Genomic DNA, 13203 nt, shown 5'->3' with positions numbered 1-13203 from the left:
GTCACACAATGAGCTAGTGGCTGAGGTGGGATTTGAACCGGGGACCTCCTGGTTACAAGCCCTTTTCTTTAACCACTGGATCACAATCCCTCCTAGTTGTAACCTCCATGTCCATAAAAGTACATCATAAACATCCTCTGTTGAGGTAGTCTCTGTTTACATTACGTTTCCCCAAAGTAATCTGAAAGTAATTTTATTTGAGTAGTGTGATTTAGGAAAATCTATTAATGAGTGTCCCTGTTCTGGTGCTTCCCCTGCAGCAAACTTTGTCCCCAGTGTGTACAGTGACACAGCAGTGTAGCTGGGGATGAGCGTATTGCATACAGCTTCAAAGAGCAAAAGGATCACACCTGTATTTCTACAGGTCTACCTCTATTTGAATTCCGAAAGCATTGTTACAGGTAAGCTTTTCAATGGTTACTCTTTAGTTAACGTCTGTTTTATTATCAGGGAACAGCCACCTGCTTTATGATTGTTTTTACTCTGCTTTACCACACCCAGGTGTGCACCATCCTATGTTTTACCATGCTTTTCACTATATTACAAACTCAATTTTTTTCAAACTCCTGATCCTTGTGGTAGTTTTACTGTGTGTGGAATTTAATTAAAAGTATCTGAATATTGTTTAGCAAAACACTCTGATCACCTTTTATAATACATTTTTTTATTTAACCTACTATTATAATAAACTATTTCGAGTCTATATATAACAATCAAATAGAGATTTTAGTAAAACCACACCATGTGTCTGTTTCTTTATTATGTCTAGGTTTGAAGGAAGGTTCTGTTTAAAGTCGATTTTACAACCAGCTCAAATTGGTATGTGTGGTCGGATTGACAGGCTCAACAAACCCTGTGAACGGGGGTAGCATTTGGTGAAATACTTTGAGATACAGTGTGGTGATAAAAACAGCTGTTTTAAAAAAAAAAAAAAAAAAAATTGAAAAATTAAGACGCTTTTGTATACACCTGTATCTCAAAAAGTACAGCTAATTAAGGAACCACACTTAGCATACACATAGTCCGGGAGTGTAGATGTGTAACAGGGTATTTATATTTTCGGGGGTCCTGGTTTTACTGAAATTGAACCAAATAACGGTCTGACGTCAGTGATTGGCCGCGTTGCTTTCGACCGTTCCATTTCACTGAATAGGGAGACATTGAATAGCCTATAGTTCAGCACACACGGGTCAAATCTGTGTTTCTGTCTGAAGAAAACTGGTAATCCGTGATAATAATTAGTGCTTGTGCCTTCAGTACTGGGGAAACCAATAATAATTGGTTCATTTAGGAAATACGCCCCCCCCCCCCCCCCCTCTCATTTTATGATATGGTCGGGGCACACACACACACACACACACACACACACACACAGAGTCAGCGGTCCGAGCCCAACAGTGTATACTTGCAAGACGGACGACACGCCTCACACCCCAAGTCTGGTACCCTTATAACTGCCTCTACAGTGACACAATTTCCAAGTCCTCACATTGATGCACTGATCCCACCCATGTGAAGCTGTTTGTTTTTTTTGTTTAACTAATATACTTTTCTCTGTATTGTCAATGTCGTAACATGTAATATGCCCATTTTGTTTATGTTTTTCAAATATTGAATACATCGGCATTGCATTCTAAATAAACCATTTAATCATCATTACATTTATAAAGGCAGTAATTAATGTGATTACATTTCCATATAATATATTCAAAAGCAGTAATCGTTAACTATTTGCAGTATGTAATGTATGTTAAAAAAAACAAAGAAAAACAAAAAAACAACAAAGATAATCTGCAAGCATTGTTGGGAATGGTCTTGATGTCAGCGTATTTTTAAAATATTGCTTGATACTCTGATTAATATCCTGCCCTCCGCTTCTTTGGAAACTGTTCAATTATCCGTTTGTTTCTATTGCAACAATACTGTTAGAACGGAACCCTATAAAAATGTACTACTGGATTTTGGAACAAGGTACGATGGTATCTGTGAAAGTCCAATTGTATTGTATAATAAATGTATCCTACACCATCAATGTACAATTCCCTGTGTTACAATAATGCAGTACAACCATAGTAATAATAGTATAGCTACACTATAGAACCGTGGTACATTTTTATAGGGGTATAGATTCACACAATCTACATTTACTTAATCGTATTAAAGTAAGAATGATGTGTGTCATTCTCCTCTTATTTACAGTGTAAAATTGACATGCTTACATGTCTGTATAGGTTAGCCTCGGTATACACAATAAAATATAGGAAGCTGAAGTTCAGGTCGTCACTCATATTATTTGCATCCCAGTTTTTGTTTTGTCCTTTAAGCTTATATGCCAATCGATTTGAATGATTATCCCTTTGTTTCATATCACGTTGACCTGCTTTTTGTCTGTGAGTATCCCACAAGGATCATCCCTTCTACAAGTGCATGTAACCTGGCCCAACATGGATTTATGTGGCACATATGCCAATGGAGTTTGTATGTCATAGCTAAATATCTCTGTGCCATGTATTTACATATCCTAAATGAAATACAGACTGAAATTAGAATTTTAATGTAGATGTAAAATAAAAATACAGGCCTGCGTAAACCATTGTGCAATCAGTTTTTAATATATATATATATATATATATATATATATATATATATATATATATTATATTTTTTTTCTATAACTGTTAATTTGCAGCATGCACAAAGTGAATTAGATATAGGGTATATTCACCCCTGGACATGTTCACATAGATATACCAGCATGTGGATTAGTGTTTAGGGCTCTGGACTCTTTACCGGAGGGTTGAGGGTTCAAAACCAGGTAGGGCACTGCTGCTGTACCCTTGAGCAAGCAGGAACTTCACAGATTGCTCCAGTAAAATACCCAGCTCTATAAATGGGCACAAATACAAGTCACTTTAAATAAAAGCATCAGCTAAAAAAATATCTATAGCAATTTATGCCCATATGTGAAACACACACACACACACAAAATACAGCAATTTATCATGTAGTTACATAGAGGTGGTGATTAAATGGGTCTCTTTTAGCAAGATACAGTTGTATTGAAGTGAAAGTGGTTGCCTATAGGTACAGTTGGTGGCTAAAAGTGGAACTGAAGACAAACCAACCCTAACCCCAAACCCTAAATAACAAGCTGTGATGCAAATTAAAATCCAACTACAGCCTCGTATTAAAGATTATAATCATTAAACACTTCTGTGATGTTTGTTGGTAGAGAAGTGAATTAGTAGAAAGGGAGTGGATTTAATCTGTTCCTATTAAATTTGGAAGATTTTTTGATTACATACACAATATACACATAGGGTAGCAGTGTAGAGTAGAGGTTAAGGCTCTGGACTTGACTGGAGGGTAGTGGGTTCAATCCCAGGTGGAGGGACTTTGCTGCTGTACCCTTGAGCAAGGTACTTTACCTAGATTGCTCCAGTAAATCCCCAGCTGTATAAATGGGTAATAGTATGTAAAAAAAATGTGATATGTTGAACAATTGTAAGTCACCCTGGATAAGGGTGTCTGCTAAGAAAGAAATAATAATAATAATAACATAAGAACATAAGAAGAACATAAGAAAGTTTACAAACTTGCTCGTTTGGTTGTTAGTAGCTTATTGATCCCAGAATCTCATCAAGCAGCTTCTTGAAGGATTCCAGGGTGTCAACTTCAACAACATTACTGGGGAGTTGGTTCCAGACCCTCACAATTCTCTGTGTAAAAAAGTGCCTCCTATTTTCTGTTCTGCATGCCCCTTTATCTAATCTCCATTTGTGATCCCTGGTCCTTGTTTCTTTTTTCAGGTCAAAGAAGTCCACTGGGTCGACACTGTCTATACCTTTTAGGATTTTGAATGTTTGAATCAGATCGCCGTGTAGTCTTCTTTGTTCAAGACTGAATAGAGTCAATTATTTTAGCCTGTCTGCATACGACATGCCTTTTAAACCCGGGATAATTCTGGTTGTTCTTTGCACTCTTTCTAGAGCAGCAATATCCTTTTTGTAACGAGGTGACCAGAAATGAACACAATATTCTAGGTGAGGTCTTACTAATGCATTGTAAAGTTTTAACATTTAGAGTCATACATGTGTGCAGTTTTGCTTCCCCACATCGTCTAGAAGAAGACATTTCTGAGTCAACATAAACTCCTAGGTCTTTTTCATAGATTCCTTCTTCAATTTCAGTATCTCCCATATGATATTTATAATGCACATTTTTATTGCCTGCATGCAATACTTTACACTTTTCTATATTAAATGTCATTTGCCATGTGTCTGCCCAGTTCTGAATGCTGTCTAGATCATTTTGAATGACCTTTGCTGCTGCAACAGTGTTTGCCACTCCTCCACTCCTCCTATTTTTGTGTCGTCTGCAAATTTAACAAGTTTGCTTACTATACCAGAATCTAAATCATTAATGTAGATTAGAAATAGCAGAGGACCTAATACTGATCCCTTTGGCACACCACTGGTTACCTCGTTCCATTTTGAGGTTTCTCCTCTAATCAGTACTTTCTGTTTTCTACATGTTAACCACTCCCTAATCCATGTGCATGCATTTCCTTGAATCCCTACTGCGTTCAGTTTGAGAATTAATCTTTTATGCGGGACTTCGTCAAAAGCTTTCTGGAAATCTAAATAAACCATGTCGTATGCTTTGCAATTATCCATTGTCTTTGCTGAATGAATGAGCTGTAGTTTGAAACACACAGCATAGTTAATAACCATACACAGTACATATGTACTTCATCAGTGAAAAATATTGGCATTTTTTACATTGTATCCAAATGGCTTGTTCTGTGCCAGTACAAACATTTCAGCACTCTATGTTAACTAGATCAGCCAAAGGATGTGTGGATATAGTGCTCACCTGGTAATGGCACAGTCGTGTAGTGTACAGGGTGGGTCATACAGTCAGGAGAATTCAGGTTGCCCTGGCTATTTGAAGTTTGCTGTCTTTGCTTGGGGATTCTAAAGGAGTGTCACACTGGCTCTGGTGATCTTGCCGGTCAGAGGGGCAAAACCAGCAGGGACTGTTTCTCCTCACCATGCTACAGTTCAGCTCAAGCGGACACATGCAGGGTTGGTCTTTGTTCTCCAGAGGCAGATAGCTCACTGACATCTGCTCTCAAGTTCCTGGGTGAAAGTCCTCCTGAGATGTTGTGGGAAATTGCTGCAGTGAGGGAATGTAATTGGACATCTTGGGAGTAAATTGGGGGTATGTGGCAATGTGACCTGCCCCTGTGTGCATTTTTATGTTGTATGTTGCGTGTGTTAATGTTGGTGTATTGTAGTTGGTACACGGGATATAATGTGGGTAATGAGCACGAGTATTTAAAATGTATAGGCCTAATTGTATTTAGGGACGGGAATTGCACTTCACTTCACGTGCATTTAAAGTACTTAATATATGAGCACAGAGTATTCACAGATTAGTTCACATGCTGGGATTCAAGTGAATAATGAATTGGTAATTGAATCCCAGCACAATTGTATATATATATATGCACGTTTTACTCAGTCGGGGTTTGTGTGTTCAGTGACTGGAGAACGGGAGTGAGGAAGGAGAAAAGTAAAGAAAAGAAAAGTTTCTTTGACTCGCCATGTTTGTTTGTCTGTTTACTGTTTTGTCGTTTTGTTTGTCTATTTATTTTGGCTTAAAGTGCCGTGTTCTGTTTTGTTCAACCTTTTATTTATTTGTTTATTAAAACACTGCGCGCTGCCGCGACTCAGTTTCATCACTACTGCCTGTGTGTCTGTGATTCTTTCTGGCCTGACGTCATCCACTACAGCCTGTTTGTCACAGGGTAAAATAACTGAGCACTAGATTTTTAAGTAAAAAGAGTAATCCAAGCCAAACAACGTTATGCCAGCTATATAGAATATGTATACATCTGTTTATAAATACAAGCTGCATGGAAGCAGTGTGTTCTTGGTATTGTATCACAACATAATCCATAGTTCAAGCTGCAGCTCTGTGTTTTTAACTGTTTCCCACACTTACCTGTATACATTCAGCTTCTCAGATAACAATGTAAGCTATCTAGCTGCTGGGCCTTGATGTCAAAACTACTGGTTAGAATCCATGCTTGTTTTGTACTCCAGTTTCCAAACAAGCATGCCTTCTTCTGCAGTTAAAAGAGGAGGAAATGAAATACAGAAAATGTATATAGTATAAATCATCCATTTAATAAGCAGGTTAATTTGGAAACGGCTTCATTCATCACAGAGAATATACCTTCTCTGGAGGAAAAAAAGCTAAATTTAAAAGGAGTAGCTCATTAAGTTTCACATTCTGCCTTACAGGTGCCAAATGCCATCCCTTCAGAGACAAAGAACATGATGCTGATGGGAAACCACATATTGAAAATAAACACCAGGACATTTCCGAGGTTTAAGAGTATTGTTTCCCTGGACTGTCCTACAGCTGGCTGCACGAAGTAGAAGGGAACACATTCACTTACATGCACACTCTGGAGCACCTGACTCTTCAGCAGCACCACTCTGTGCTAATGGTGGGATCCCAGGCCTTCTACCCACTTTATAAGCTGAAGTCTCTGAGAATCGGCAAAATCCAAACACAAGACATGAAGACTATATTCTTTGATCTACGAAATAGCCAGCTGGATACTCTGGGTCTGTACAGAATAGATTTTGAGACAATGAGGAAGCCCATGTTTGAGGACGTTGGCCAGTGCCCCCTGAATACCTTGGAGATATTTTCCTCATCCATAAACCTGATAGATGACTCTGCCTTTTCTGATCTGAAGGACTTGAGAGAGCTTCTGGTGAAAGAGTCCTCAATAAAAACCATTCACCCGAATGCTTTGATGAAACTGCATGCCCTTGAGTCCTTGACCCTAGAGGGGTGTTCCCTGGACCAGGTGCCACGTGGTGTCCTGTATTCCCTGACCAACCTGCAGGTTCTTAATTTAAGAAGAAACATGCTGCAGACCCTCCCAGCAGAGCTGTTCAAATACAATGGGAAGTTGCTCCACATCGACCTCAGTCTCAACCGTCTCCAGACTCTGCCCGAAGGCATCTTCAGACTCCCGTCCACTCTTTACGTGAACCTCAGCGGGAACTATTTCACTTGCGACTGCAGCCTGGCCTGGGCTTCTTTCTGGGTGAAGTCCTTGGGAAACACAACCAATGCAGAGGATTTCATGTGCTTCGCCCCTGTAGAGCTTCGTGGCAAGCATTTGAAGGATTTTAATCCCATATGCATTCCTGAATATGTATGGTATATTCTCATAGTCATCCTCGGAATGACTGTCTTGTCGATTGTGGTTGTCCTGCTTTATGTGTACCGTTGGAAGATCTACTATCAGTGGTACCTGCTGTTGTCCAAGAGGAAAGACACAGAAGTCTGGGAGAACAACCCCAGGTTTAAGTATGATGCTTTTGTTGCCTACTGCGAGAGGGATTTTGAATGGGTAGTCCATGAGTTGATTCCTAACCTAGAGAACAATGCCGGTCTTCCGAACATGAAATTGTGTGTGCCGGACAGAGACTGGGAGCTGGGAGGCAACATCCTGGACAACGTGGAGAGCAGCATTCAGAGAAGCAGGAGGACCATCTGTGTGATATCCACGAACTTCCTGAAGAGTGAGTGGTGCAAGCTGGAAATGAGCCTGGCACACATGCAGCTCTTCTCAGAGAACAGAGATGTCTTGGTTTTCGTATTCTTGGAGAAGATCCCTGTTGAAAGGTTGTCCCAGCAGCAGAAGCTCCGCAGGGAAATGTGTAAGAAATCCTGCCTCGACTGGCCGGGAGGAGAAACAACTGCTCAGAAAGTCTTTTGGGAGAAACTCAGATCTCTCATTTTCAAAAACCCTGTGGTCCAACAAATTTAAACTAAATGAAAAATCTACAGTGGTTCATTAACAACAGTGGCAAAAAAAATAGAAATGTGTTATGTTAAGACAATTGAAACCATTATCCCAGGATAAATTATAAAACATAAATAAGTGGTTATAAAAATAGCATAAAACAAAAATATAACATAACTTATGCAATGTGAAAGTGCTTTGAGTGAAACAGTTCAAAGTGTCGCAGGTGACGCTGAACTAGTTATTCCATATAGTAAAACATTAGACTCTATTGCATGGAGGATCTCAGTAAGCTACAGTAAATGGTTCATCAAATGAAACAGATTCAGTTATGTTAAGTTTGCTACTGATGTGGAAAAGAACAGTAATTGGATACCAGAAAATATGAATAACAGTGAGTTTTGGCCTCCTTCAGTGTTCTGGATGGAAGTGACTCTGTGCGAACAGAAGGGAATGTACAGTAACAATGTGTACAGATCCAGAACTATTGTACATGGTGCAGAATTAACCCTGACACACAAATTGAAACATAATCCTCTTGTTATGTGTGCATGTAATATGTGCCAAAGCAAGTCATCAGTGACTGGGCCCAAACTTTGTCCAGCCTGTAGTCATTTAGCTAAACACTGTAGAATCTTGTTTGAATGTAATGATTCTGAAGGAATTTCTTTCTCTCATCTAAATGTAGATCCAAAGGATATTAAGAGGATTGAATGCATAAATTGTGAAGGAGGTCATTTAGTGAAATGGGCTCATCTAGGTAAATTGGAATGTGTAGAAGGTGTCCCAGCTAAACGTGTCCAAGTATCTTGTAGGTACGAAGTGAGATGGCGTCTCACACCTGTGATGCTAAACTTTGGATAAAGGGGCCTGTTGTCGTTTTCGCAGAACCAACCAGAGCTGAACCCGGCACAGAAGTTGAATCCTGCTGGGAACGCTGAGATATGCAGGACATGGACTAGGCAATTTCAAATATGGAATGTATTATAAAATGAAGTGTCAAAGATATTAGGAAGGATAAAGAAAGAGTATCCTTGTACCACCAGTAGGTGGCTCTCTTGCTCCATGAAATAGGTCAGTCCTCACTTGTTTGGAATTACACATGTATTCAATCAAATACTTGATAGTCTGAGAATCCCTAAGAAAATATATATAATGACCGATTTACCACTAGTATATCTAATCTTCAGAAAGCATGACGCTTGATAAAAAGCACCATTCCAGCTAAAAGTGAACGTTAATCTACAAATTTATGTCCTAAAAACACAAGATAAGAAGAGACTCTTTATGACCAAAAGTTTAACTAACAAGCCAGAGGTCTTGAGAAAAAATCCTGTCTCGGCTGGATTTTGTATGAACAAAGGGTCGAGCCTAGTTGAATGCAGTTATACTGGCCTATATTTGGATTTAAATCCTCAAAAGGGATTCACCAAAATAATATTATAGCAATTGATAAACAGAGGTAAATTAATTGAAAGATTATCTTATAATGAAACAGGTTCAGTGCTAATTGAAACTGTTTATAGTTCATAACACTTATTTCATAAGATTAGTAATATGTTTCAAGTATTTGCTATAATGAGAAAACATATTATTTAAAACTGACAAGTATTATTGCTTGTTCACGACTTTGCTGTAGTGATAAGAAGATTAAAACCTGGAGCAGTATTCGATTTACTTAAATGGGAAAATGGTACAAGTTTATTCTTCTTTCTATTGAACAATAAGACTTCTAGACATTATGATATCCATTGAAGTATAGAAGTTAAAAGGTGTTGTGTTATGTTTTTGTGTTAAGTTTGTAATAATATACTATAATGTACCTTGTTATTAATCCACTATACTATTGTCTAATGATGTTAGATGGATTCCTTATAATGTGGTGATTTGAAACTGCTACAGTGAAACCAGGGCCTCTCTTCTTATCTAGAAAGAAGGAAGGTCCTTGAGTTCCACTTCAGCAGAGCTGCAAGCCTCATAGAGATAGGAGTGGTAAGGTTTATGGAATTAGTGGTTTAGCACAGATAAGAATATATCTTGAAATAATATGCAAAAAGTATGGCTTAACAGACCTTTATAGGTCATAAATCTAAAAAGTGTTTGCACAGACTCTGACCTTGGAAAAAACAAGAGACTGTGGAAACTGCTAGCAGTAACATATTCCCAGAGAGGTACAGGTCAGAGCCTGGTCAGTGCATCTCTTAATGGATAAATAATTGTAATGAAAACTATTACCACTTAAACTTAGTGAAACTAAATGACTTGAATATTGTATGAGACAAACTTTTGTCAAATACTCTTTTAGACAATGGTATATGGAATCAAAACTGACTCATTAACAAAATGATGAAACAATATGAAGTTAAAAGAAACACATACCTTTAATTTAGCATAATATAATCACTTAGAAGAGGATGTCACATATTAAGAACATCTCTCATATAACATATAAAATTAGTGTTTTGCATGCAGTAGTGTTTTTATATTATATTATAAACCAAGATCCTGGGAACCTTGGTTCACTTAACGTTTCAGATAAAGGAGGGGCTCGGAGGAAAGCAAAGAAATGAGATCATAGGTTTGGAGTTAGACAAATATGAAGTATTGAATTTATTGAGTACATGAGACCTATTAATTCTGAAAAGTTAGTCCGGATCTTTTGAAAACTATTATTTGTAAAATGGATAAGAACTGTCCCACCTGATTAATGATTGGATTTAATTGAGGCGTCCCATGTATTCCAATGAGACGAAAAACCTATTTAACTCCAGAGTAATTTCAATGGAGTACCACACTCATCCCAGACAGGGTAAGGTGGTCCATCTTCTGCAAACCAAAAACACAATTGAACTGATTTAACTCAGTTTAATTTGCCTGGTGAAGACAGTCATATCCTTTTACGATCTATATTAAAGGGTAAGCATTAATCAATTATTATTTTATCTCACATGTATTGCTATAAGGGACTCACGCTATGTTTAGAAGATAGGAGAACATTTGTTGAATGTGCTGAAAAGAGGCTACTGGGTGTATTTAGTGTCGTGGTCGTGGCCAGGCCTGCCGGCTGCACGAATACATAAAGATGTATTAAAGTGTTAACGTTAATATCTGTTAAGACACTGGACTGCCCAGAACGTCTGTCAGCTGGGGATATGAAGTAGCCTGTAGCTACTCAATCCAATATTTAACTGTTAATAAACCGAAGGAGTACTGATCATACTCTGATTCGTAAAAACACTTTAGATACATGAGTCTGTCAATTTCTTGGGTACTATGTTGGTCATCCGAATATACTGCGGGTCCAGAGCACGAACTATATCCCACTAGGAGTAATAACATCTCTGTCCTCCTAACGTCTCCCCTGAGATAAGAGTGTATGCTGAGCAAATAGAAAAAGTACGTAAAGAAATCTGAACACGCGGATTTCGTGACAAAAGGCTCTGTCTGTCTGTTCTATTACAGCTTTCTAAGTACAATCTATGCAGAAAACACGCTTTTCAACTGTACCAGTGCATTTGCCACAGACTGCCTTTTCACAATGGGCGCAGACATCAAAAGTTATGTTTTTATTGCATTTAGCAACCTGGCATTGTCTTTTATTCCATGTACCAGTGGGTGCAGCGCTGGCTGAAGGTTGAGTGGCATTTACCAGCCGGCTTTCGTGTCTCTTCTTAAAATGTTTCTGCCATAGCTCCAGGGTTAGCTGCAAAATGAAGTCCCTCCGAGTGATTGTGTTGCCGATGCACTCCTTGTACAAAACCAAAGCGTTGATGAATGCCAGGTCCAAAACATTATAAAAAAAAAAAAAAAAACAGACACAGGCCACTGCGAGTACCACCTTTGACAGAATACAGCCGTGCCATTTGATCCATTATATCCACACTGTACTTCGTTGTGTTGTAAAATGCAACAGTCTCTAGCTTTCGTTTCTTCTTCTTCTTCTTCTTCTTCTTCTTCTTCTTCTTCTTCTTCTTCTTCTTATTTATTTCTTAGCAGACACTCTTATCCAGGGCACTTACAGTCGTAAACTGATCTGTGCAGAGAGCTTAAAATGCTGTGGCTGTGTGGTCCAGTGGTTAAAGAAAAGGGCAGTGGTTAAAGAAAAGTTGCTGTTAACTTACAAGGCCAGTGGTTAAAGAAAAGGGCTTGTAACTAAGAGGTCCCCGGTTCACATCCCACCTCAGCCACTGACTCATTGTGTGACCCTGAGCAAGTCACTTAACCTCCTTGTGCTCCGTCTTTCGGGTGAGACGTAATTATAAGTGACCCTGCAGCTGATGCATAGTTCACACACCCTAGTCTCTGTAAGTCGCCTTGGATAAAGGCGTCTGCTAAATAAACAAATAATAATAATAATGCGCACTTTTTAAAAAAAATGTGCACCGTCACACTCAGGGTGGCACAGTCGTTCTGCCTGAGAAATGTAGTGTAAATAATAATAATATATGGTGTGTAGAATGGCTTTCATCAGTGTTTCAAGCACTCAACAGTGAGACTCATGTTAAGGAAGTTACTAAAGTATCTTTTTACCATTTGAGAAATATAGGTAAATTTAGACCAATTATTTCCATATCAGATGCCTAGAGACTAATTGTCCTACAATGTATGGTATCCCACTTGCAGCTTGTTAAGAATACCGCCGCTAAAATTCAGACTAAAACCAGGGAAAGTTAACATATTACCCCTGTTTTGGCCTCTTTACACTGGCTCGCTGTGCAATATAGAATTGGTTTGAAGATGTTGCTGTTAACTTACAAGGCCCTGAATGGATTAGCACCTAGTTATTTGCAGGAGTTACTGACCACGTATCTTCCAAACCGCACTCTGAGGTCACAGGATGCAGGGCTGCTGGTTATTCCCAGGTCAACAAAAGCAACACGGGAGTTAGGGCTTTTTCTTGTAAAGCCCCTAAATTATGGAATGTATAAAAAGCACCATATAAATGCAATAAATAAATAAAATAACACTGACGTGCTTTATACCTTGGATTACGGAGGCAAAACCGGCAGGGACTGTTTCTCCTCATCACGCTACAGCAAACCCTGCTGGCCAGGTGCCCAGTGAGCTCAAAGGCAGACATCTGCAAGGTTGACTTTTTGACCTCTAGAGGTCACATCTGCTGTCGAGTTCCTGGGTGAAAAAGGAAGCTGGCTTGGTCGTGAGATCGGGAGACGTCCACTGAACCTTCAGGTCTGCTGAGCCATGTGGAGAATTGCTGAGGTGAAGGGAAAAGCGATTGGGCATTCCAAATTGGGAGGAAAATAATAATAATTGGTGTGGCAAAGTGGTTTGTAGTGTGCAGGTGTAGAGGTGATGCAGTGCACAGCAATGATTGACACAACACAGTTCACGGTCCAACAGCTCTT

General features: G+C 39.0%; 1 protein-coding gene across 1 annotated transcript; it reads left to right on the top strand.

Annotated features, from left to right (window-relative positions):
- Positions 1–278: 278 nt before the first annotated feature.
- On the top strand, positions 279–11079 carry LOC131728026 (toll-like receptor 2). Its single transcript, XM_059019234.1, has 2 exons — positions 279–401; positions 6312–11079. The coding sequence occupies exon 2, from the start codon at positions 6470–6472 to the stop codon at positions 7859–7861; it is 1392 nt and encodes a 463-aa protein (XP_058875217.1). The 5' UTR covers positions 279–401; positions 6312–6469; the 3' UTR covers positions 7862–11079.
- The last annotated feature ends 2124 nt before the right edge of the window (positions 11080–13203 follow it).

Source organism: Acipenser ruthenus, unplaced genomic scaffold (assembly GCF_902713425.1).
Source record: "Acipenser ruthenus unplaced genomic scaffold, fAciRut3.2 maternal haplotype, whole genome shotgun sequence".
In the NCBI taxonomy this organism is placed as follows: Eukaryota; Metazoa; Chordata; class Actinopteri; order Acipenseriformes; family Acipenseridae; genus Acipenser; species Acipenser ruthenus.
Note: the sequence above shows the minus strand (reverse complement) of the source record. Positions and strands in the feature narration are given on the sequence as shown.

What these genes read in the sequence shown, in the direction of transcription:
- LOC131728026 (XM_059019234.1), top strand. Translation starts at nt 6,470, where the DNA reads ATGCACACTCTGGAGCACCTGACTCTTCAGCAGCACCACTCTGTGCTA.